This window comes from Opisthocomus hoazin, chromosome 4, assembly GCF_030867145.1.
Source record: "Opisthocomus hoazin isolate bOpiHoa1 chromosome 4, bOpiHoa1.hap1, whole genome shotgun sequence".
Classification (NCBI taxonomy): Eukaryota; Metazoa; Chordata; class Aves; order Opisthocomiformes; family Opisthocomidae; genus Opisthocomus; species Opisthocomus hoazin.
This window is the reverse complement of record NC_134417.1, coordinates 90,527,850-90,555,706: the sequence shown is the minus strand read 5'-3', so window position 1 is coordinate 90,555,706 and position 27,857 is coordinate 90,527,850. Positions and strand designations below refer to the sequence as shown.

At 39.6% G+C, this 27,857-nt stretch overlaps 1 protein-coding gene across 18 annotated transcripts in view; it reads right to left on the bottom strand.

Moving 5' to 3' along the window:
• ADCYAP1R1 (ADCYAP receptor type I) overlaps positions 1 to 27,857 on the bottom strand; it is a 144,888-nt gene that overhangs the window by 80,854 nt on the left and 36,177 nt on the right. For all 18 annotated transcript variants that reach the window (XM_075419854.1, XM_075419861.1, XM_075419860.1 and 15 more), the window contains exon 3: positions 5,411 to 5,516. In XM_075419854.1, the coding sequence (XP_075275969.1) occupies positions 5,411 to 5,516 (106 nt within the window). The remainder of the gene's footprint in view (positions 1 to 5,410; positions 5,517 to 27,857) is intronic.

Here is a 27,857-nt window from a genome sequence, read left to right as displayed (position 1 = left end):
TGAAAGAACAAGAGGCTGATGACACTAACTCAAAAAATCTACTCCATTATCATATGAAAATGGAAATGTTTTTCAAAGTCTACCATGATTTTCTCTCTCCTTGCATTACCACTATTACCACCTCCTACCCCTTTGGCATTCTTACCTGTTTCTTTCCTGTTGATTTACAGGATAACTTGTTGATACGATTCGTCTTAACAAAGATCATTGTAGGCATTGCATCCCTGCAAATACTTATTTCATTTGAGTTACTTGACTTGCCGGGCAATGCTACTGCCCTGCAATGTTTTAAAGAGCAAGGACAGAAGGAATGGGACTAGCTAACTAGGACTACAAGTTGCAGATTATTTTGACAGTGAGTCATGTCCTAATCACCAATGAGTCCTCATCACTTTGATTTCTGTTCAAATTCTTGCATTGTGTTCGCTGTTATTGTACCTTGGCTGATTCCAGATTAACGCATTTTAGGCACTACAAACATTAAACCAGAGGCCCGAATCTTTAGATTACTCAAGGAACTCCCCCATCATTTGAGAGAGTGTCACATTCAGGGGACAAATCCAGAATACCAAGTTCCAGCAGTGGAGAGCAAGACAGGAAACAGGCGACAGGCTGGGAAAAGTATATCATGCCAATCTACAGCTGGAGAAAGGTTCTATACTTCATTAGCAGGGCTCTTTCCATCATGGCATTTCTCTGAGTGGCATATTTCTTGGCTGTGATCTTGTGCTCCCACAGACAGTATCAGATGCAACTGGTCAGTAGATCCCAGATCAAGCCAAACAAATGTGTAAAGCTCTTGGAGTTACAACTAGGTGAGATAGAAACCCACCAGGATGCAGAAAACAGTTGGGAGATTCTCTCTGTCAATGCATGCATGCAGCAAGTGTGAATGTGCAGGCTGCTGAACACCCACCTGTCCTTTGAGGTCGTCGCTTAAAGAAGCATTGATTGCAAAACTTGCTCACACAAATAGGAGATCTGCCACAGTTAAGTATGTGGATGGTATGAAGAAGACACCTACATATTAAAACATTCCATGGAAAAAATCATGGGCCAGATTTTTTGGGATAATCCAGACTGCTAGCATGACCTAGTCAGTATAGCAAAGTCAGATGCTAAAGGTAAAATTTATCTGAAAAAATGTAGACATCCATAATGTAAATGTATATAGCTGAGATGGTCATGACTACTGCTATATATGTCCATACAGAAAAAAAGACATCATCTAATCTACTTTGAGGATGAAATTAATTATGTCTCAGACTCTACTTATTAGCTATTCAGAGCTATAAAATGAGCAAGGTGACTCGTTCATTTGAAGTGTAGATGCATTTGCAGGCATCAACATTTAATGAGATGAATCCCATGCTAAGTGTACATGACCCAGGAAACTGTCATTCAACATCTGAGTAGCTCCTGTGCCATTTTTTCCTAGCCCCAGGGTTGGGAACAGGTCAACAGAGTCTGGATGGGAAAAAATAAAAAGAAGGAAGGTGAATGTGGATCAGCAGTGAGCTTCATCAATTCTTATCAGGCAAAAAGTCCCTTGAGAATTGCTGACAGCTAGAAGAGGGTTCAATATGAACTGAGGCATCTCTACATTAGAACAGGAACAAAAACTCAAACAAGGGAGACTGGAAACACTGATGTAAGAAATAGCCTGGCTCCACTGCCTGGGGAAGTTGAGTATGAAGTAATCATTCCCCTCTCCCTTCTTTTTTGCCTTTGGCTTTCATTATTTCACATTATCACTTTAATTTCATTTGCAGAGTAAAAGAGTCAGATTCTGGGTTGTGCTGAGATTTCATTTTCTTCAGATTCTCTTTTTCATTCAGGCTGTAGGTGATGGGTGAACGGGGACGGACAAACAGGGTCAGCACATGCTGCTTGTTTCTGCTTATATAAAGGCTCCTGAACAATTTAAAGCATTTAAGAGGAAGAAGCCACCGTAAAACCCATGGAAAAAAATGAACAGAAAATCTCAAGGCAATCATTATCTCTGAAGCATTATAGGAATTACACAGCAGCAGAAGGAGGGAAAACAGTATTGTGAAGAATAAAATAGTAATGAGCATAACATCTGGGCATGAGAAGTAGAGGGGGAGGGAAAGGGGGAAACTTTAGAGCACTCACAAGCCAGGGCTGGATGCTTTCCATAATATAGTGCCAGCCTTGCTCTTCAAGACCTGTGGTTGCAGTTGCAGCATCAACATTGTGCTTGTGTTGGACATCACCCAGAGGAGCTCAGGGTAGCCATTTAGTTTATGTCTGTGTTCACAGACGCTGAACACAGCAAGGGGGCAAAGCAAAGGCAGGACAGTAGAATTATTGCAAAATATAGGAACCCATAAGATGTTCTTTCTCTTTTGACTTCAAAGTGCATTGCCTTCCATGCAACGCTTTCAAGCAGGAGAAATACCAGTGCACAAGACAAGGTCTCTAAGCAGGAGCAGAGAAACTATTATTACTGTTATTATTTTCTGCACCTTGTGGGTACCTTGGAGTAGCATTAATGATCTGTAACATTATCGTTCTACATACTGTAGAAATACAGGTCATAAAGTCTGTTCATGTCCCAGATTCAAATTTTACACTTGATCATTTGACTTTTTGTCAAATGCAACAGAATGTGGAGCTATCCTGCTTACAGAGGTTACCGTTGTTCAGATGATTTGGAGGAATTTTTTAAGTCACAGCTACTAGAACTTGTGCCAGAGCCTCTACAGGCTCTAACAATCCACAGTCCCATTTTATACCCTGCAGCTCCTCTGAGGAGAAATAAACCCTCAGAAAATGCATATACTGAATTGTTCTATGGAAATCTGCATGCAGAAGTAGTTAAAAAGGGGAAGAGGTAGTTTTATGCTTTACCTTGCTCTTGAATAAACAGAAGTTTACTCAGCAGCTAGGAAGGATTTCTTCCTTCTTTCAACTGTTTCTGACAAGCAAGGGAGTTATTTCCTATGTTTCTCTTTCTTTGAAGGAAAACAAGGTAATAACATATTTCTCCACTACCTGCCGTCATTAGTAAATCTTACTGTTGTAGATGAATAACAAAGTAGAAATGCTGGGCAATTTTCACTTCTCCCAAATGAAAAATAGGTTGTCTGCAGCAGGTGAAAAGTGGTAGGAATAAACACACTGCAAACATAGCTCTTTGACTTTATGGGCAGTTACTACTTCTTCGGGGAGTTTTGTAATAAAACTTTTCCAATAAATGCTTGGTAACTTAACCCAAAAGCCAAGTTCATTTGTGCTGAATACTGCTCCATTCCAGTAATGGACCAGGGGCAAAAGTGGTTTTGGAGAAAACAGATACTTGTGGTATTTTCCCAAATTCTACAGCCTGAATTCACCATCTGCGGAGTATCCCCGTTTGTACACTTCTTGTTAGCAGGCAGCAATAAAGTGTCATTCAAAACAGGGTAAGTGGCATCTCAATGACATTGAGCAAGCAGTAAGAAGGTGGTAGAGCTCTATTGATGTCCCATCCTTGACCTATGGAGATAAGGCTATATGGGAAGGAATGTGGAAGGATCTGGCTTGAAAGAAGTATTATGTAATGAAAAGTGAGTCAGGAAGGTCAGGACTTGATGGGGACAATGTAGAATGCTATAGCCCGAGAGGTGAAATATATCTAAAACATGTTTACAGTAATTTGAAAAATGTAGAGGACCCATGGAATGAAATGGCTTACAAACAAGAAATACGTCAGAATACTTCACTGGAAAATAAATGTCTTTGAGGGAATGGGACTTCTTTACCCAAAGCCATGTAAACTATGGAACTTGTTGCTGCAGGATGCGGTGAACAACTAAGAGATGCAGTGGAGCCTGGTGAGCCTGGGGAAAGCTTTACAGTGATTCAATAAAAAAAATATCAGGGTAACAGAATAAAGAGCAGCTGGGTTCTGCTGCTGAGCTAGTGCTTGAAAGGACTCCGTCTCTTCCTGCCTGAGTGGGTGATACATTTTAATCACATTGAGATGCAAAAGCCTTTCCCATGGCTCTGGACCTCCTGTATCTCTGAGCTGTGCTCTTTGAGTTTGGAGAGGAGGGGAGGAGGAGTTCAGTCTGAAGAGTTATTCCAGGGTTATTCTGGATTTCAGAGATAAAGAACTAAGTAGCTGGTGAAATGTTCTCTTTTGACCTGGGAAAATGTATGAATTCCTGAATCCAAACAATAGCCATTGCATTATCATAAGAAATAGGGCTCATGGTCAGCTTCTGACATCATTCTAGGAGCAGGGGAGAAGAAACAGTTTTTTTCCCTTTTGTCCTTGCTTATACCACTTCCAGACCAGGGAAGAACTGGGAAGCTTTTCTGCAAAGCACAAAGAGGTCTCAGAAACACGACCCTAGGGCAGAAATGAACTGCCTGAAGTACATGCTTTCCTCAGTTCCACCAAACACACAGCTCATTTGCCCAAAGCTAGAAAGCAGAACAAAAATGAGCTTAGGTATGAGACAAACAGCAGGACTCTGATGCAAATACTCCTAGCAGCTAAAACGCAGCAATGGCTTGCTTCAGAGGATGCTCTGGTAATCTAGAGATCTGCATCCTGCCCTCCCTTGCTTCTGGGCTAATATATGTGGCGAGGAAAAGGGGAGAGAAATCTCCTGTCTCTGTCTTTTGTCACACAAACAGTGTGTTTTATCTGCTTTTGTCTGCAGTTTTACCTGTTCTAGTCACAGCAGAAGCAATTTGGACAGGACTCAGAAAATAGACCCTGATTTCCAATTAGTTGCTTTGTCTTTCTTTGCTCCTCTCTCTTTGGTGCTGGCCATAGACAGCTCCTGCTGCAGTCCATGAGAAATGAGACAGGATATTAAACTATTAATTTCTTCTTTGCTTGCTGCCTCAGTTTCTTGTCTCAGCAATAGCACAAGTATTCTTTATCAAGATTACTGTCATCATAATGATAATTCTTGTAAAGGTCTTCAGATCGTGTGAGAAAGAGGCACAAATTATTACTGAACTGATGAGGGGGAATGAGCTGTTACAGATCCGACCAGTGATGCACTCAACCTTATGTCCAGTCCCCACCTGCATTGGCAGAAGAAATAAACACTAACAAGGACTTTCCAGACACACCGTTTCTTTTTTCTTTTCTTTCTTTTTTTTTTTTTCTTTTTGGATTATTTTTGTAGGTATATGTCACTGCATCACCTAAAGTGGAGAAGCAAACTCCTGACCTCTGACAATAATCAGCAAATGTTCTGGTGCATCCCTAATGATCGACTCTTTTGTCCTTTTAATGTTTCTCTAAGCCCATTCAGCTGCAGTAACCGCACCTCTTACTGTAAGATGTTTGCACTGACATTGCTGGAAACCCCTACAGACATGACACGAAAGGTTTAGAAACCACTAGTTCAATGTACATGATCTACCCCAAGCTGAAACTCACCTGGAGAAGAGTCATTGAGAGGGTTCAGGGCAGCTGCCCTCCTTATCTTCTCCAGACAAGTCTCCTGCTCTTTTTTGATGATGCAGTTCGAATGGGTTGCTGTAACCTGAAATGCAGGGAAAAAATGAGGTGAAAGAACAGTTACAAGCTTAAAATAGCTAGAAAGTTTATGAGGAAATGTCAGTAAGTTTTAATGTCCCATTCAAAAACAAAAAAAAAGAAATAAAAACATCCTTAGAAGATGAAAGGAAACTACAATAAATTAGTTTAATTAGTTTTTTTTCTTTTCTTTTTCTAGTCTTTATTTTTTCCTTTCTTTTTCTGTTATTTTTTTTCCAGAAAGCTAAAGGCCACTCTATAGAATTATAGTGCTCATAAATTGAGGCTTCTATGTTGTTTTCCCTGTCAAAGTGTAATTTCTAATGTGTTTGCTTTATTTTATTGTATTCCTTCCTCATGTAAGGCTGAAGCAAAGGTACCTCTAAACAGAGAAATAATTGAAAGAGGAATTAGAAATCAACTGAGGCTCAGTTTGATCTTGCACCAGTTTCTTATGAGTCTTGCACAATCCATTAACCTCATTCAAGACTCAAAATCAAACGAAAAGCTCTTTCTCTCAGTCTTTCACCCTGTCCATTGCTTAATGTTTCTTTCTTCCTTTATTCCCAGTGAATACAAGGCAACTTGCTTGCCAAAAGAGAATGCAATGCCAATTAAACTGAGCTGACTTGATCCAAATCTTTTCTTTTTTTCTTTTCTTTTTTCTTTTTCTTTTGCTATCTTTAAGGATGCAAGGCAGCCAGCTAGAAGGAAAAAAGTGGGGATTAAAAAAAAAAAAAGTTCAATGAGTCTGTAACAGAAACATTGCAGCCAACAGAATTCAGGCAATCCCAAAGCAGCAACAAAATAAGAACGAGACCCATTCCCAGAAAGCAATATGAGGTTTTATTCCTTGTGCAGAAAGCGGCCAGAGGATATCAATTCAAAGGCAATGCAATCCTGGGTTTTATTAGACCATTTTATACGGGCACTGCTAAGGTTCAAACTACACTCAGAGGACAGCATCATGAAAATCAGTGCACTGACTGAAGATTGGATAGGTGACCCTGGTTCACTGCAATCAATTTTGCTGTTTTGTATTTCCCATCCCATCATCTCCTTCACTCCTGACGATGGAGAACTACAGAGGAAGTAGAGTGCGCCTGCCAAGTGATCTGTTTTCCTTTCCCTGCGAAGTAGGAACAAGCAAACAGGGCAAACAATACTTGAATTCAATCTACTTCAGTTTATTTTGGAATCCCATCTGTATGGTTCAACTTTCCTTCCCTCACATCCCAACAGAGGGAATGGAATGAACTTTTTGGGTCACTAATGCATCAAACTGCCACCACACACTCGATACAAACTGACAGTAAATACCAAGGCACGCATAATCCTGGTTTGGTGGTGCTAGTGTTCTGCTTCTGCGTATGCTAGAAGGTGTGGAGCCATTTGTGCACATTTGACGTTGGAGCAGTTACCAGTCACCACTCCTACTTCAGACAGAGAGGGTTTCCTAATGCACCTGTTCTGGAAAGCTATATTCATTATTTGTTGGAACTGATAGTGTTACACAGTTTGATCTCCAAGATCCTAGTAATAAATTTCAGCTATTTTCCCCATGGGATACACCAGGCACAACCGTGTTAGATTTGTTTATCTTCAAAACAAACACTGTTGTATTCTAAGGGCTCCCAGAGGCCTGGAAAATATATATTCTCACAGATCTCTGGGATCTCCCAAGAACATAAGGGCTTTTGCTGCATCATGTCCTAAACCTCGTCAAAGATTGGGAAAATTGCATTGGCTGACATTCAGGTTCTTAGAATATCTTTTAAAAGGATAAAGAGAAATAGCAAGTAAATCAGGCTTCTGCTGCTGGTACTGGTTCACTCTCCACAGTTGCACAGGTCTTAAAGGAGTGTGCAGGGGTTGTCTCAGTACCCAAACACAGCAGTTTCTGTACTGAACAGTATGTGCAAATTAGAGAAGCCATCATTTGTTAATAATAATATAATTACAATAGATATTGCCTGTGTAAGTAGGATATAAATAAACAAAAGGAAATGTTTCTTCACCCACTTATTGCTAACCCGCAGAACTCTTTTCAGCTTGATATGTGGATGTTAAATGTTATAGGAGTTCAAAACGTGTACGTATATATGTATACGTGTATGTATATATGCAAAATCCATCAAAGGATCGCAAACACTAAGAAACCCACCATGCCCAACTTCTGGTGTCCTATGAGGTAACTCTAGACCTTTGAGAAGAAGGTTTAGATTCAGTCTATAATGAAAGAATGAAAAAGTGTGATTTATCCTTAATATTTTGGTTGTTTTCCTTAGTAAAAGGTAAATCAAAGCCAGGACTTGGCTGATTATAAAGAAAGTCTAAGATTAAAAGCTGAGATTTTATACTTTTCCTTGCAGACAGGCTCATATAGTCAGATGTATCTGACTAAACTGACTAGGTTTCATCAGTTGTATCTGACTAAGTCTGGCTCAGGATGTATTTGAAATGCAGACTGTTAGGCCCAAAGCGAGCACTAGAGTGATGTGTTTCACCTGTCCCTGTAGCTTTCCTTAAGCTTTCACTGTTGGCAGGATATTTTGAGGTTACTTCCTATAAGTATCTTTATACCATTATGCAGCACTCTTCATCAACAAGACTTAAAAAAAAAAAATTTAAGGAACATGGAAACTGAGGCAGAAAATAAAGAAAGAGAGGAAACATTCACCTCATTGCCAGAGGAGAGAATAGAACTGACTGTCATCTTCACTAATTAGTAATGTGCTACCTGAGAAAACAAAACCAGATTTGGATTCTTTATAACAAGAAGTTTTTCTGTTGAATGAGGAGATGCACAAATATTATCATGTTTTCCTGAAAACATCCATGTCTTTCATGTTTCTCCATTAATTATGTAATGGTAGAGACTTTAATCTGTCAAGTCAGTCTTCAACAGCTGAACGGCAGACAACAATTTTAAATGGAAGTGTAAGCTTGAACTTTGTGGCCTCCTGGTTTCATTTCTTTTGCCTGAAGCACATTTGCAATTTCCTGAGTTCAGGAGAGACAGTCTGGTTTCAGTTTCCCAGAAGATACCAGTGATATGTGCAGTTAAAGAATACTTTGGCACATACTAGAGAAATCATGAAACCAAGTTGATAGTGTATGAAATTAATTTGTTTTTTAAAAAATTATTACTTTCAATGGAATGAAGGAGTTAGACTTACATCAATTTTGAAAATGTATATATTTGTCTAGGTACAAGTACAGTAGATATAATCAATGCCTGTTTAGTGCTGAAACACAAAAAGACAAAACCAGCTAGCTAAGACACTATAGATGTCCAACAAATTGAGATGTATCATTATTATTCCTTTATTTTTATTAAGGTGGCCACCACAGAGAGAAACCAGCATGTGCTGTGTGTAACTTGCTTTACTTAACTCTTTGTTGTTCCCTTGACATAATGGTAATATTAATAACAACCATGTCATTTTATTACAACCTACATATATTCTCTCACACACACTCTCAAGGTATTGCTTTATTGTGAACTGTTCCCTTAAGCAAGCCATTGTCAGTACATAAACCTGAGAAGAAACCCAGGTGAAGACATCTGTGCTGCTTCTGGACCTGCCCTAGACATATGAGTAGATCAGATTAGCAAATTTTAGCGTCGTGTTTAAGCAAGGTGTTGCTCAAACATACGGATGCTCCAGGGAAGGAACAACGTGGGAGGAATTGCGCAGATGAGAAGGGCATCATACACTTCCTTACTCGTGGAAATAAAGTTTAAAAAGCTCTCTTCCTTCTTGTTTTGGTTCAAATATATCAAGCACTGACTTCAAGTACATCAAGCCTTTCTACACCGGAAAGGCCACAAGTCAAATAGCTTGATTTGGTGCATAAATATCTACACAGCACAGTAATAGCTCTGCACCTCTTCCCAGCACGTAGCACAGACTGTTCCTCATATTAAGCATGGGGTGGTACAAGCCACTGACATTGTGCCTTGGACTCTCATGTCCAATGAATCAGCAAACAGGGAGAGAATAGTCCTGATAATGCATCCAAGGAGCACAAAGCAAGGCTGTGAGTAAGCAGCTGAGAGAGGAGGACTCGAATGCATTAACAAGATGCTTCCCAACTACTTCTACTAAGGAACAAGGCATATAAACTTAAACTGAACACCATGCATAGGTAACTCTCCTGACTTACGTTCTGTGTATATGACACTAATAGCTGTCCTGACTTATGTGCTCGGTAGAAGACACTAACATAGAGCTATACCCAAAGTGGGCAGGTCAGAAGTCTGATTACAGATGTCAAGACCATTTGATGTGCCTTAGTGTATCTCATTTGACCTCCATTTGCTGCTGCCTACTTGGGCCTTTATGTTTGCCCTTTGTCAGGATATTTTGGACACTGTAGGGTTATTTCTAAGGACAAAAGACCTTTATGCTTTGGCACTTGAATAATTTCCTCAGTTATATCAAGTGGATAAAGGTCTTCTCAGAGGAAAACCAGCACATTCACTATGATGGGACATTATCCTTGTGCCACATTCATCGTCACTGATAAAGACTTGTAGACAGGAGATGTGGTTGGGAGGCTAGAAGGATTTGGAAATTTTTAACACATGAAAGCTGGGCGTGGAAAGAGGTCTCAATGTTATCCAAACTAATCATCCTGTAAGCCAGCAATGCAGAATGGTCTAGCCAAGAAACCTGAACTGCCTTTGACTACATACAGTTATTTAGAAAACACTGTTCTGCTCATTATACTCTCTGTAAGGATATTCACAAGTGCTTTAAAACATTATTTCAACTACACAAGTTCACTGAATGGATCTACACAAGTGAGAAAAGTCACCTGTGTTCTTGAGAAACTCCAGGATCAGAAAACATGTTTTGAAGTCATGGTAAAGATGTGATAGTGAACTGTGCAATTTGCTTGACATTTTCATTTCTAAGAAGACACGATCATGTGTAGCAATTCAGTGCCATTATCTGTTCTTTCCTCTTCTGCATCTCTGTGTTATGCCCGTAAAGTCCTGATTCTTTTTTGCAAAGTGAATGAGAATATTTCCACTCTATTCAGGATATGTCATATCAGGCACGATGGTGATAAGGAGAGGGGTAAAGAAATACAGATAAGAAAAAGCAAAGAAAACAACAACAAAAACCCCCTTCATTAAATTCCTCATGGACAGTGTTTTACATCAACGCAGAGACAAAACAGAGTCTGGTTCACCTTTTTTTCTAAGTGTTGTCTCTAAAGTAACGCAAGAGAGGAGTTTAATCCGCTAGGTATATTAGATCACTCACTTCATACTGAATTACACTTTTTACTAATTCTATTATGAACTTCAGTTTTTAAAGTTAGCTTAGAAGATGACACATTATTTTGTAAGCATTGCAGAAAGAAGCTTACTTTGTCGTGGAAACAAGGTTACTAGATTTAATCCCTGTTCTTATCAAGCAATGATTCAACTGGTCAAAACAGGGCCAAGACTTACAAAACATGGTGTTAAAAATAGAGGTGTTTGGGAAGGAGCTCTGATTATCTGGATTTTTTCAGAACTGATTTACATCATTACTGGTACCCAAAACACTGGCTTGGCAGTCAAAGAAATTGTTGTCTCCATGAAGGCCTTCCGTTGTTACTTGATTGCGTTTTGGTCTGCCTGTGTAAAAGGCACCCGAACTACTGTAATTTCAAAACACATTCAACGAAGCGAAAAGGCAAAGTGATTTGAAACTTATTCAAACCAAGGCACAATTGTACAATCCGCAGCATAGTTTTGACACCATGGTTTAAGCAAATTGTGCAGAAAAAAACCCCACAGACAGAGCACAATGCCAAAAAAAGGCACTGACCCCTTTCAAACTGGCCTACAGGAATTTAAAATACTGTTACCTTCTAACACCGATGGCTCCTGGAGAGATGCATGTCTCACTGCAGATTAGAAAATAGCAGCAGCATAATGAACAGTTCCTTTCACTTGGTGGATACCTTCTAAAGTGGTAACTCTGGACAAAAGTTGTGTAAAGAAACATGGGGTAAACCTATTTTTGAGTTTGGTTTAACTGGCTTTTTATCTTGGAGATCAGTTGAAAAACCTCCCTTTGAGCATGGTGAGGCATTCTCAGTATAGTTGATGACTTCCCCAGGAACTGACAGCTTGATTGAAACCAAAATATATCTTTCTTGTATCTCTAAAATCAGGCAACACTAAGTGATGTTTCTTGGTATCTTGTACTGGCAGGATGCAACTACTCATTGGAAAAATGTTTAAAAATCTAGCCAGACATAATGTGCTGGAGGTAAAACTGAAGGTTCAATAGACCTTTCTGAATGCCGATCGTATTACGTAAAACTGCTTTCTCCCAGTGTTCCTGAGACTTTCTCCTCCAAAGAAAAAACTCCTAGAAGTACAACTTCCAATAATACATTGTAAATGACTTCCTCCTTCATTCTTCAGAGGTCAACCAAGGCCTGAAAAGCAGACAGTCTCCTGCCAACATTGCAATTCCCACTTATTTTCAGAAGCATTCAAGAGCAACGGGGTTTAAGTGTCCATGCTAGGGTCTACACCCTTGCAAATCTGACTGAAACTTCATGGGAAGTTTCTCACCCCTCCGAGAGCTTTTAGTGTGGAGCAAAAGTGGATTGCGTGGCGTCACTGCAGGACATCAATGGTGCAAGGCTTGCAGAAATCACCGCCAATTGCTTTCAAGGACACTCCCCAATGCTTGACACAGGCTGTGGCACTGCAGTCCTTGAACATGGCAGAGCTGTGGGTAATAGAGCAACTCAGTGCAGATCCAAGCTTCATCCAAACCTCTGTAACTGACTGTCTCAGCAAGCAGAAATTCATTGAACAGGGGTTGAATGCAAGTAATGCATATGTAAACTGGTGGAATTTGTGAATGGCAAAGGAGGATAAATAATGAGTATTTTTATTCTCTGGGCTTTGTGATCAGAGCCTCGGGTGACTGTATTTTGTGTAGATTGTGCACAACAATTCAGATTGATTAATAAGTAGAAATGACAGGTTGGGAAGTTGGAGCGTAGGATCTACACGTATTGTGTCTGGCTGAGCAATGAGGGGTTATATTTACAGAGATCTGGGGTATGGTGTTGAGGGTCAGCTGAGCACATGCAATGCAGGAACTGAATGAGGATGTCTTCAATTCTTGACAACACTGGGACACACTGCTCATCTGATCTGGGGAACTGTTGATTCAATGGGATAAGCGTGTAGGTGACAATGATTTTGTTTGTCCACCTCCCAGATTTTCTCTGTTATATCAGTCCCCTGTCTTGGAAAAAAGACTAGTCTACTCTGAAACCTAAAATTTCCCACCTAAACTCTGAATAGGTGGTTACGTTGCTTCCAGCTGATACCTAAGAAGGTCCCTGACTATCATCCTTAGAGTTGCCCCATATGTAGCATTGCCTTTTCTTAGAGAAATAGCAACAGACAGAAAGGCTTGTTCCACTATCCTGCTACCTCAAGAAGATTTTTAGGAAAGGCACACCTCTCTTCCACTCTTCACTCAGCAGTGGTAATACAGGAATGTTCCCTGTTTAAACTAGAGTTGGAAGACTGCACCAGGTGTCAGAACAACCCAAAACCAATAGGATATAAAAGATAATCTAAAGCTATCTTAACCTGCTTTTTCTGGTCTACAGATTTTGTGTTTAGAGCTTCAGTCACTCACACACCTTTGCCTTCATCCAAACATCCTTTCCCCTGGCAGCTGCAAGACCATGGCAACTACCTATGGCATGTCTTTCAGACAGAATCATGGAATCACAGGACAATTCAGGTTGGAAGGGATATCTAGAAGTCTCCAGTTCAAACTCTCACTCAAAGCAGGGTCAGCAATTGGCTCAGGCCAGGTTTCTCAGGGATTTTTCCATCTGGGTTTTGGAAATCTCCAAGAATGGAAACTGCACAACCTCTCTGCGCAACTTACTCCAATGCTCAACTATCTTCAGGGTAAAAAGGCCTCTCTTTATAATCAGTATGAACGACCCTGGTTTCAGCTTACGCCCACAGTCCATTGTTCACCCGCCATGCACCATGATGAAGAGCGTGGCTCTTTCTTCTTGATGATCTCCTCATAGGTATTGTAAGGCTGCTATTAGGCTGCCCCAAAAGCCTCTCTCCTTCCACCAGCTAAACAAGCTTATTTGCCTTATCCTTTCTTCACAGGCCGTCTTGATGGCCCTCCTCTGAATTTGCTCTAGTTGACTGACATGTTTAGTATACTGAGGAGCCTAAAAGTGGATGTAGTATTCCAGAAATCGTCTAGCAAGTGCTGTGTAGAAGGGGATAATCACTTCCCTGGACCTCCAGGCTATGGTCTTGTTAATAGAGCCCAGGACACAGATGACCTTAATCTGCTTTCCTTGGGACCTACTTAAAGTGCACGGAGTCAAGGCTATGAAGTAGCCAAATGGTTTATCACGCTGAAGAAACTCTTGATGAGTTTCACTGAGCAAAGGCTGAGGGAATCCGTGCTAATGCAAGACTTCTCTCACTGCAGGGACATTGGGAAACAGAGAAGCTTTTAGGAGTTCTGCATTTGTTGTGCTGCCGGATGCCACATTCATTTGCAAGGCAAGTTCTTGTTATTACTTGTTATTATTTGCCCATTTATACTTCATTACATTTTAACAAAACCCTGAAGAGAAAAGATCTTAGACAGGAAATTTGTTTTGTGCAGGCTCCCAGCAAGTTCAATAGAAACCCCATCTGAGTCACACTTGGAACAGAAATGCATGATGAGCAGCTACAGGAGGCTGCAGAAACACTTTCTGCACACACACACATATACCCTACCCAAGGGAGAAAGCTTTAATTAATCTACTAATTAAATTAAAGCTATTTGCCCTCAACTATCACACACATTCCTCCCTTTCGCTCCTCCCCACAGGCGGCTCCAGCAAGTGCGTCGTTCTACAGCTCTCACTTTAATATTCCCAAAAGGGGCTTTGGGACTGGGAAGAATACTGAAGAACAGAGGCAAAGAGCTCATTACAACAGTGGTAATGCGAAGTACTCAAGCTCATTCTCACTATTTCCCTCCTTCTCCTTTCTCTGCTGAGAGACATTGGTTTAGATATTGTGCCAAAGTGGAGGGGAAAAAAAGAAAACCCACAACCAAAAAAACCCACTCAGATCCCAAAAGGAATCAAATCTTTGCACAAAAGACTGTGTCTAGAGTAGCTTTCTCAACAAACCCTTCTTTCTCCTTCCCGCTTCTGGAGGGTTTCACTACTATTTCACTGTAAAAACTCAAGGAGGGGAATAAAGTACATAGTCATGAAGGAGAGAAGGGAGCAGACTGAATGGTGTGTCAGAGCACCAACACAGTGAGGCGAGCCAGCATGAAGCTCAGCAGAGAGGATTAGAAAGGAAGAGAGGCAATGTAGCAAAACTTCCTAATGATGATCAGTGAGGCCACACACAGAAAAAACACCACCACCAAGAATAAATTATCAGAGAAAGAGAAGACTCATCTTAAGAGGCGTTTATGCCCATGGTTGGTTGTCCTTAAGCTATTAACACTGCCTGGGAGGAAAGTACAGCAGTGGCTGTAAGGAGATAGCTGACAGAGCCATGGTCACTGTAATATTTCAGTCTGGGTTTATCACACAGAGAATGATAATCATGCTACTTTTATTAGGTGATCTAATAAAATAGGGTTCCTATTCTTATGATTGTCTGTCTAGTGGTGGGTACCTTATCTCTATTTAGGACTGCATCAATGCTGTGCTGCTGAGAAGCATCAGCAGAAACTTGTCTCACAGCCAGTTAATGGCTTGGGCACTCCGTGTGGGTCAATGTCTATTGCCTAATTTGTCTGGGTGAAAACCATGATATGGAGAGAGACTTGCACTGTCAATGTTTGTTTCTTGCTAGTAACAAAAAATGAGAGCCCTAGATGACTTGTGCAGCTGTAGGCATCTCACTAATGAATCCCATTCCCACCCTACTTCTTGGAAACAGTTTTCTGTGCATTACTTTTCCACCTTAAGCACCTCAGATTTTATAGACCAGCAGAGGTATTGCACTATCTTTGGGCATATGATTTACTCATGGCTGATCACCAGTATTTAAATATCTGTCAAGAGCTCTTTTAATAGCAACATTTAAACGTAGTTCTCAGAAAACATAATCTCTGGTGATATGCAGTTATACCAGGACAGTGAATAGCTAAGTTCTGGGTAGAGAAATCATTGCTGAAGGGGTGATCAGTTCCACCAACACATTTCCCTCCACCAATACAGCAGATGGTATTTGGTACATTTGTGATTCATAGTAATTTAGCCACATGCAATATTTCTGTCTTGGGCATTTGTAAGCTTAAATATGACACCTGTTTAAAGATGCCCTAGATATCACTGAATGCAAATGTGAATGTGAATGAAGCCACGTTACCTGTTGTATAGTATTTATCTCATTAAGTGAAGATGTCAGCTCTACAATTAACATATATTGACAGATAATGACTTAAAATGGGAGCTTTGGCCTTTGGCTTTAACCCTGTAGCCTATATTTTCAGAACCTGAGAACATGCAGCTCTGGACTAGTATCATGCCTTGTGATTTGAATGCAGTTCAAATGTGCCCCATTCAAGAACATGCAGTGAACAAGTGATGGAGTACAATTTTTTATCTCAGTTTCCCATTTCTTATATTTCAAAGGAACAATAAAAACATACTGCTTTCACGTATGCCATAGAAGAAAAGCACGTGCCCAGACTCACTATCAGCAGGGACCCATGTATTAGCCACCATAAAAACACAATAGGCAGACAGCAATAACTGATATTTTCACAGGAGCTTAAGATATACAGAAACACAGTCACACCCAATTCTTTTCTTTAATCACACAAGTTGAACTCTAGAACAGATTAGATGAAATGTGACATGTAGTGGGATTTCTTTTTACACACTATAAAAAATCCAGACCCACCAATCTAAATCCATTTTGGTGGAGCTGACAGCAGCAGCTATACAGAAGGAGAGCAGAGATAGGAACCAGCAATGTGTGATGTATTCTCCAGTCTACACCACACACTGGGCAGAATATTCATCTATGCCACTTGCTAGCAGTGGGCCAGCTACAGCCTTCTTACACTCCAGTTTTTTTCCCATGGCTGTGGGATGGGATCACCAAAGGTAGACATGGTGTTTTGGAAGGGTAACAGTGTACAAAAGGTTTGAGCTGGCATGGAACAATGCATATGAGACCATTTCTGGCTGCAGGTGTGTTAGACATACAGCTCCCTCTTTCTCTTTCCCCAAGTTTCCTCTTTTTTTTTTTTTTATTTTTACTTTCCTAAAATTTTCTGTGCTAATAACATTATTTAGTAGTTGCTGTATTAAGAATATTCAGCCTTTTTAAGCTCTAACTCAACGTTCTTATGAACCATGATTTCAGAATGCCACCATCTCTTGCAAAAAGTGAAATTCCTACCACTACTTGACACATTATGCAAATGCTTTGCTTCACATAGCACGAGGATACACAAGCTGCCCAGAGACTGCCCATGAGACAATCATGAGGGCAGGAAATAGGTGGGACCCAGGCCCTGCTCTGCTAACTGCTCTGTTAACAGCATAAAATACATGCAGCAATGAATTTATCCTGCACTGTTCATGAGGTGTTCTTAGAAAATCCTACCAGCAATCACACTATGTTTCGTGAGCTGAACCTGAAGTAGATTTCAAGAAGTTCAGAAATACGATGTGTTACAAAAAAATATTGCAAAATTACTAGAAAACAAAAGAATACAACAACATAGAGTGCCAGATTGCATGCCCTATCTCAAATTCCTATTTTACTCTTATATCGTTGCAGGGTATGATTTGATTTAAGGAGGGACAACATACAGTGCTAGAGATGGTCAAATATGAACAGATCTCCCCCTTAAAGGGTGACTTCACTCCAAATAAACCTGCAGGACTTGGATGCATTTCAGATCCTGACAGATAAGCCACAGGTCTCACTTTCAGAGTCTTGTCATGACCCAGATTCTGCTCCAGCATTTTCTGCTCTACTCCTATATAGAAATTGGCTCAGATAAGGGATGTCTTACTGAATAAGGACAGAATCAGGATGCATTTTATTATCCTCATGGTACATCTCTTCCTGCCCTCAGCTCCAAAAAATTGCAGCAGGCATCTAAAGTGTTAAGCCAGTCACCTCGGTTGGCAGCCACAAGGGCATTCTCGATGCAGAACTCAGTGGCACACGGGCTCTCTGCAAGGGTAACAGATGCTTCAGCTGTGCTGTTTGCAGCTGACTGCAATGCGCAGACATTTAGGACTCAGAATCTTTTGCATATTTAAACAAGAGACACTTTTTCAGTGCCACAAAAAAAAAGAAAAAGGAAAAAAAAAAAAGGGGGCTTTAAAGCCCAAGCATACATGTTTACACTAAATATAATAAATGCTGGCCAATACGCTCAAGCCTCTCTTCCCAAATTTAATTTGCTTAATGGGTGGAACCATCAATACATTGGCATCCTAGAGAAAGAGGTAAGGGTTCTGCTGGAGTATTTGTGCATGCCATATTTAATAGGGTCCTTCTATGTTGACTAAGAGAGCCTAATGTTATGCATTTGGGCTTGGAAACGCTATCTTACTTCATCAGTGACAATGACCATGTCATAGCCCCACTGTTACCTGGTTCTGAAAGTCTTCAGTTATCCTACATTCCCACATGTCTTGACATGTCTTGACATAGTATACATCCCAGCAGCACAAGCCACATTTTGCCTCTGTAGTTAACCGTGGTGGCTGGCGAGAGCCACACAACACATGCAACATGGCCTCAGAAAAGATGCCTTCCTTTGCGTGACAGCCATGAGTTCGTGCCTGTGTCTTTCCCTCCGTTGTTCTTCTTAGTAAGCCAAAAGCCTCAGAACGGGTTGTTGCTCAGGTTCAGATGAATTTCCCCACATGAATGCCTGACCAGGACCTGAAGAGGCCAGAATTTCTGATGTCAACTTTAACAGCTTCATTTTCAGCTACCTGCTCATATCTTTTTCTTCCAAGAAGTTAATTTCTCTTCTGCTAACGTATTTCCAGTTACAGAGAGAAAACTCTGTTACACCATGCATACTATTTTGACTTCTCAGGGAGTTCAGGCCCTTATTGCCCATCCTGCAGTGCAATGTGCAATGGAACAAGGATGCGTTTCCTCTAAGGTAAATGGTCTAAATTTTTGTAGCTCCACTTCTCTCTGAATTGTAGCATGACTTCTACAACAAAAAGAGATGTAGCTCTGAAGTCCTTGAAATGGTAACGGTAAACTGCAGTATCATTTAATTTGATTCAGATTAAAGTTAAGAAGAAGAAGGTTTCTTTTTTTCATGGAGAAAGGTAGGGTCAGAAATGGGAGCAGCTGTTTTTCAGACTGCTTTGGTTTTCCTGCTTCAGAGGAAAAGATTAACATATGTGAATACTGTATGTCCAATACACACTGAAGAGAGAAGGAGAAGAGATTCCTCTGCCAAGAGAGAAAATTGCTGTCATACTTCAGGTAAACAGAGACTTGAAAGCATAACTGGTGGATCTTATTTCATATTGTCCCTTGTGGGTTATACTGGGTGACTCCAATATACGTTAACTATAATTTATTTGCTGCTAAAGATTACAGTGTTCAGAATTTCTACATTACACATTTGGCAACAGATATAAAAATTTCACATTTTCTCTTATGAAAAAGTACACTGAATAAAAACCACTGCCCCAAAATGCAAGCAATCCATAATGAAAACAGAATTTTTTTCTAGACCAGTGTTATTCACACACACCCCTGTCACTTTCCTTTTAGTTTTTGTGACATTGCATTGAACTCAGTATTTCATTCTTCCATAATATTGATGGTGTTATTTCACAATGGCTCCTGCCAGCTTCTACAGCCGTTTGGTGTTTGTTATTTTTGCAAAGCCATAAACATAGCTGGAAGATCGCCACTTCACATTGCTGAACATCCAAACGCCTCCCTTTGTAAGCAGTGCCATGTAGTGGGAGCTGACCTCGACAGCAAGATGGCCTGCCCCTCGAGTATTAATTGTTACCTACAAGGTGTTATTTTAGATTTCATTAACAGAGTTACAGGAAAAATCCATGGACACGAAAGGGAAAAGAGTTTTAATTTCCATCTTTGTGTCCTGTAATTAAATAGCTGCAGAATTACTGTCGTAACCAATAGGTTAACCAAATGAAAGCAAAATCAACCTTAGAATTTCTGGTTCCCATCTACTCCTTTAATTCACAGAAAAATCCCTAAAAGATTAAAATGCAGCTGGTAAACAACTGAATAAATGAAACAAATAATCTTCCATGAAATGGAGAAGGAATAAGCATGTCAATACAAAGATGGAGATATTAATCAGATGAAGATTTCCATGGGACTTCACAGCAGCATTAGAAAATCAGGAGGTACTACGCTGTGCCCTGGCCACCCCCATCTGTGCTTTTCTAGAGCACCCAGGGATGCCCCTCAGCTGCTATGCCACGTATTATTTTGGTGAGAAGAAGTTAGATACCAGGTCATGTACAAAAAATTGTGAGAATAAAGGCAGAAAAAGAGGGATGCTCGATCATCGGTTCACTACAATAAACTGATGAAATATGTCCTGCTTCACTCAGATACGACTGAGGGTTTTGTTTACAGTTTGAGCTGCAAAATAGACCAAATACAGAGCCCAACATTTTTTCAGGTTAGCTAAAGCTATGGATCTCAGCATATCTGAAATCCAGGTATCTCACAAAGCTCCTTAACCTTGGGCAGATCTCCGGGCAGTTTAGTAGCATGTGCTTCTCTGCAGTGCAGCACTGAGATTAACCAAACTTCTCGATCTCATACATTTCTCTTTGGCACCATCACTCTAATACTTAAGCATACCTTAGCATTAAGTGGATTTATTTTTTCCACAGCTTTTAGAGACAGGGCAGTGTAGCTGGGCTATTTGACACAGAGAGAACTGAGCAACAAGAAGCTGTAGCATTGATCAAATGCAGGACTAAGTACAGGGCAACAAGAACATTTGACCTTCAAGCTCTCATAGGTTAGGTTACCGTTCTAATTGCCAGTGATTCTGAACTGCCAGCTACTTGAATTAGCTGTTAAATTAAAAGAAAAAAAAACAACGAACCAAAAAAAGTCAAAGAAAACCCAATGAGTTTTGTGAGCAGTAGCACAAGGCTTTAGCCATTGATCACATGGAGTACTATCTCCTAGATGAGCTGTTTGGATACTCTGTTGTCTAATGAGGCTTGAGCTTATGTTGAAGTTCATTATTCTGTAAGGATTTAACAAAATTTCTCTTTGCCTAAACACTCATATGAAGCTGTTAGAAAAATTATTTGCCAGATAATGTGATCCTTCTGTCAGATTTAGTTGAAACCACCCATAGTATAGGGGTAGATAGATGACCTGGAGGAAAGTAAAAACAAACACTTATACATCGATGTGATCACATTACTCTGCTTTCCTTAGGGCACCAAAGGCCCTTCAGCATCTTACAGCCAATCCCCTAATGCTTCTTGCCAGTACAAAATTCCTGATTCTCTCTCAGCTGTTCTGCAAATGGAGTGTGCAAGGGAACGCCTACAGCTACAGTCAGTTACAAGGTGAACAGTAACTTCATCACCTTCAATGTCAAAGCTTTTAGACTGAAAACATGCAGTGAGATTGAACAGTTATTTTAAATTAACACACAGTTTGTTCACCTGGTGTTTCTGTATTAGTTCAGACGTAATAGACAACACATGGTGACCAAAAAGATTTAGAATTTGTGCATCTACATTGCTAAAGAGGTACTAAAATGGACTAGCTCAGCCTGTAATCACAAGATAATTTAGTTTCTATTGCAATGTAAAAGAGTCATATATTTTGTTATGTTTTTTAAGTAATGGAGAAAATTATCATAGAACTGGCTAACAGAGATACAATAACTGAAAGCAGCTCAGCCAGAGGGCAGCAAGAAAAAAGAACGTTTTAATATTTGTGAGGAAGTAAACACAAATTTATACCCTTGAGCTTTAGCATATTTCTAATCTTATCCAATATGCATTTTGTATTATCAGTTATGTGGCAAGCCCTTAGCAAACAAGAAAGCCAAAATAAATGTCCAGAACAGTTTTATGCCAAAATATGTAACATGCTTAGATGTGGCTATCAGGTAGGAATAATTTTAAAAAGACCCAAAAATCTCTGTACTTTTCTTTCACAAATCTGCAAATATCAGTAGTTCAAATTATTGACAAACTGTTTCAGGAGTCTTCAAACAACCAAATCATGAGCCTGTATTTAGCCTAAATAACCCCTGAATTACACACTTTGGCTACAGTTGCTGAGTCAGAGTGAGACTGTGGGACCAAAAGCATTTGAAAAGAGTACACAGAAGCTGAAGTGTTTTCTTTTTCTATCTAAAGCTCTTAGAGAATTAGGAAGAATTTTTCACTCCAGAAGAAACCTACTGAACAATATTTGACAGAAAAGGGCATTGCATAGATGTGCTACCAGGAAGGCCAGGAACAGTGAAAAACTTTTCCATTTTGCAGTCCTTGAGAATTTTTCAGCGCGAGCGTACGTGTATATAAAGTATATTGGAATAGTGAGTGCAGCCACTGAGCGCATACAAAAGTTGGGAAACCATTAAACCTAACAACTGAAAAAATGAGGTCTGGCTGAAAGTCATTCATTGAGGCTGTTTTCCCTCTTTCCCTCATGAAACAACGTGTTGATTAAGTTTATAGTCTAAACTGTATTGATAGCAAAAAAAAAAAAAAAGCTGTTTTTCCTTTTTAAGAAGGGGGAGGACAGTTACGCAGTGCTCCCTTTCCATGTTGTAAGTATCTTGTTGGAAGACAACATTTATTTAAAAATTTTATTTTGTACAAAATAAGGTGAAAAAGTGTGAAACTGAGATTAAATTCTTTAAACTTCATCAGAAAGAATAATTGTCTCAAAGTGCTAGATAAGACTTTTAAAATGTGAAAATGTTATTGTGTGGGGAAAATATTTTTCCTGTTCTCCCTAAAATAAATATTTTTCCATTTTTTTAAAGACCCCGGAGTATTCCATGGTATGCATTTTTAATTTTTCTTTAGTGTAGACACAATGATTCATTGAAATCTGCCTCACCCATGCAAGAACATACATTAAATACTCAATTTTAGAAACATATTCCAGGAAAGGTAGCAGACAGAATTTGTGATAATTTTACAAACCACCCTATGAAGATGCGTCCCAAGATGTTGATAATGCGAGACAATCCATTGGGTAACAGTGACTTACTGTCATGTATTCATCATCCACATGACATTCATAAAATGTAACATACTGCTCAGTAGAGACGAGGTTTCTAAGAACTAAAGAAACCAAAGTCAAGTCTAAGCTAATTTTTGATGACCCTGAAGTCAGGAGAGCACTAGAGGGGTTTAGGATGGGTTATACCAATACCTTGACTATAGAAGCATCATTGGTATATATTAACACAGGGAAATATCTTAATCTAGACATCCAGTATTTAGGTGGCTAAATATTGGCTTAACTGCATTTGCTGACATCAGTTATGTACACAGCTCAGCTCTAACAAGCACCGGAAAGTTAGGTCCCATTCATTAGGAAGGTGATGTTCTCTATTTTGGGAACAACTAGCATTATTTGTCATGGAACAAATAGATCACAAAGATCACCATTATTTATTTAGGACACATATCTCCAAAATCCTCACTTCCAAGTGATTTCCTGATGGGGGAAAAAAAAAAAAATCTGAGAGAAACTCAAATTTGTTTTCAGGATTATAAGTACAAGCTAGCCTGGAGTGAGCTATTCACCCCTTGCCCAGAGAAGGACAAGGGTTTTGTTGAGTTGGGTTCTGTGCCCTTGGGGACTGCAATCATAGCAACACTTAGGCTTTATGGTAGCCAGTATTTTTTAAAAAGGGCCTCATAGATTTTCATGAAATAGCTATGTCTCCATTGCTTTGAAAAAGAAGCCCTGGAAGTAGCCTTAAGCACTGTAAGCGCTGCCTTGCAGTAACTTCCTAACCCTATGGCTATTGCACAGGCAAACTCTGCACAGTTCATCCAGAGGATCTTGTGGTGTGTAAACTTGGGCCAAGCGCTGATCCTGTATCCTCCCCCAGGCAGGATTACAGTGTAGCTGCCTGATCATCAGGAAGGCCTGAATACTTGCCGTAGGACATGCACTCACTCTGCGAAATCAAATCCCTAACAGTGCAGCGATGCAGACATGAGTTTTTTTCATATTCTTTTCCTCTCTTCCTGCTCTTTTGCTCCCATTTCCCCCTTTCTTTCAATGTAGCTTTGGTTTCGCATCACAGCTATCTCTTCAAGCTGACTCCACAATAAATCTTTGTAGGCTGCTGACTCAGCAAACCCAAGGAAGAGCAGGCCAGCAGCACACTTGCTAGAGACTGGAATAATATCCCTCCAGGTGCTGGATATTAATAGCTGAGCAACATGAAAAATCACTGATTCTGACTTTTTTTTTGTTTTTACAGGCTCCTTTTCTAAGAGATCTTTTTTTATTTCATTATTTGACTGCTCATCCAATGCTCCTCCAAGCTCATGAATACAAAACCAGCAGGGGAAAGAATCATATTAATGTGCTTAAATCACTGTTGTCATCATATTATTTGCCTGTCACAGAAACTATTACTACAAAAAAGTGAACACATTAATGTAGGGCAACCATTTTCTTCTTTGTAACCTGCTGCCATGCATTTCTAAGACCTAGACGGCTTGCCTGCCTAAATAAGGAAAGTTGCATGTAGATAGCTGTGTTTGTGCATAGAGCTGTGAACCACACATTAGTAGAATATGCATATTTCTAGACTTTATTATTTTTCAGTTATCATTCATGTTTTGTGCACATAAGCTTAATAAGTTTAAAAATATTTTAACCAAGTGTGTTTTTCTTCAGCTTCTGCAATATCTTAACTGACACCTGATGTGCCCAGTGTGAGATAACAAGTGCCAGTGTACTACACTGTGCACCAGCACAACATTAAGGCCTTCCACCAGCTTCAGGCATGTTAGGCAGGACTGTCAACATGCTAGGCTTTCTCAGAAAAACCCAGGGACTCATAGATATCTCAGGTGGAGACAGCACCCTGAAATACTGATCACTCTGTCCCTCTCTGTAAGTACCCATCCCACCTAACTGACAGGCTAAGGACCATCTGGAACCGAGGATCCTGATTTTTGTGCCTCTCAAAGGTGCTTTAATTTGATTGGCATCAAGGACACTGTCATTGTTTTGCAACACTGATTGTCTCAGATGTTTTTTGTGATATACCTTACCACAAATTCTAAACCTTCTTTTTGAAGCTACTTTACCCAATGCTACACATCCTGAGACTTTTTTTCTTTTTTTAAAAAGGCATAGGCTTATAAGAGGTTATTATACTCTGCTGATTGCCCCCAGTACTATCTCCTTATATTAAAGAAGAAAAGCTATAGTCTTGGCTAGCTGAATTTGTTCTCCTCTGGAGAACATTCCCAGCAGTTTCCTAGTTATATTTCTACATATTTGTGTTTACTCTACATAAGTAACAAGGAAGTCCCATGTAACTGTGCATTATGTTAGAAACGGCTGCAATCCTACAGAGAACTTGACTTCTGTAATAGGGTTATGAGATGATACATATCACAAGGCAGATAAACTCATTAAAAGCTGTCTCATTAAGACCTGCATGGAAAAAATATGTTGCTTAAAGAGCAGGGACCAACACAATCATCTATGTTTGTGCCTGAGAAACCTCACATCTGGGCTGCAACAGAAAATGGATGCTATAACAAACACAGCAGGATTGGAGAGAAACTGGTAGAATAGTGTGTCTGAATACACTGTCTCTCATCTTTAAGAAATGACAGAGACTGAAACGTAGATGATCCTATCTGAACACGGCCTGGCACTGGAAGTGATAGCTACAGATGAATCATGGAGGATACAGACAGCTCTCTGCCCTGTGGACTATACACACCTTTAAAAGACTGAGAAATCTTACCCCCTGCAGTAAACAGGGGCTGAGCAAACAGGTCTAGTTTCTCTCTTCACCTCTTAATGAAGTAGTCCAACATGATCAGATCAAGGTTTCATTCTCTGATCTGCGAGATTCTGTCTGTGCATCCAAATCTGTATTTGCCCATCTGACCTCATATGGTGATTGAACTTCAATGTTGGTATACAAGAGTCATCACTTACACCTTCTTTTTTCATATCTTTCCTTTTTTTAGAGGAAGTCAGTGAACAAGTTTGTCAGCTATCATTTCTATCTTATCATTTGAAACATTTAAGCTTAGCAATATTCAAAATGCATCCACAAGAAATTCCAAGTATAAGCTGAAGAAATACATCTGACTGAATTATTACACACAGTTAGAAGACCTGCATTGCAGTTACATTTAAAATTCAGTTCATATACTAAGCCAACTTTGTGAGTCACGAATTTCATTGTTTATCAAGTACATTTGGAACCAGACAAAGGAACCATGGTTTAGGATCCTATCTCCTCAACAATTTTATGATGACTTCTGTTAATGTTTCCAATAAAAAACCAAGCTCGCTGCTATCACAGATGAATGGAATAAGAAATCCATCAAAACGGTGGTGAAAGTGAATTCAGAAGCAAAAAATAAGTGAGATGAAGAAAACTGATGTGCAAATGAAAAGAGAAGTTCAGATAAAACAAAGAAAAGAATGAGAGTGACTGAAAATAAGAGGGCTAGCTAACAAAAAATGGATTAAACCCAGCTAAAATAGCAACAAAAACATTTAAAAAAATGGGGAAAAAAATAAAACTCAAGTTCCTCTAAAAGGCCTAGCAGGTATCATGCTTCTAGGTCCTGCCAATTGTCCCAAGTGTTCAATAAGAAGGTGGAACGCCTTTGTGATAGGCAAATACAGAACAGCCTGTTAAACACATGAAAAAACTGACCACCTTAGTCTCTGACAATTACAATTGGCTTCACATGTCCATTCCTAATTATTTATTAACATATGATTTTCTTATTGTCCTGTGTGAGTCTATACTTGAGGCCATCTAGGATTTTCCATTAATATACTTCGTCCTCTTCCTCCCTTTTCTTGACCTCTTTATGAATGCGGACATTAATCCAGGTGCCTTGGTTTTCTGTGGTAAAATGGGTTTGTCTATTATTGAAACCCAAAACTGCCCATCCCAGCAGGTGTACAGATTCAGGAGCTAATGCAGCCACATTGACTGTGGGGGATGGAGACATGTGCCACAAAATGGGGATCAATCCCAGCTGCTGAGAACAGTAGCTCTCCTTGAGAGTAAATGGAGATTTCTTGAGCAGTACCAGATATACTTAGAGGAAAGCAATGTAAAAGAAGATTTATTTCAGGAACTTTTTCGAGGCTAGGATGAAATTCAAATTTATTCTAAATTTTTTGAAAGTCATACCTACTCCCTTGGCAGAAAATGTGAAAATCTGCCTATAGAAAATTATCAGTTTGAGGACATCAGCACAGAATGTGCTGGCTGAGGTGGTTTGAAGAGAAAGTGTGTGTCCCAATGAAGAGAAAATGTGTTACCACAAGCATTACAAGAGAGTCTCAGCAAGGAAAGAACGTAAATAAAATTATACTATTCCTGAGCTCCAGTCTGTGAAAAGAAACTTTAGGGAGATAGTAAAGAATGAATACTATACACAATCTATGGTACAATCTCTGTCATAAGCGTAAGTCTCTTCACTGACCAAAGAAGTTTATGAGTGCATATACACAAGTTCATGTGTGTAAAATTGTTAATTTTAGGACCTGAGTTCCTGCAAGAGACTATAATAAAACCATGCACTCATCAAGAAGCTCATAAACTTTGCAGAAACAGCATATATAGAAGCATATTTATTCTTATTAGCTCTAGTTAGCTTCACAGTGTTTCATTAGCGAGCTGTTCTTTCCAAAATCTGTAGCTGATCTCTAATTATCCAGCTCAGCGATCACAGTTATGTCCTGAAATGCTAAGAATTGGAAACTTGCTGTCCTTCTACATTTGCCAGGAAGGTCATCCATCTGAAAGTTCAAGAGATATGTTGCCACATTTATTTCCCTTAATTAAAAATTGTTCACCTCTGAATATGAAGACACATTTTGGCTGTCTCAAAATAAACACCAAAATTCTTGAAACACTGAAGATTACTAGTCGTTTAAAAAAATGTCTTTTGCCTCTCTATTCATATGACTATTTAATTAGTTTAGTTCCAGTCTGAACAATATGCTTCCATACCCAGGAATTCAGCAGTTCTACCAATCTGCTTTCCAGTTTCACCTGGTGTAGGGTGCATCTGAGAAAACATTGAGGAT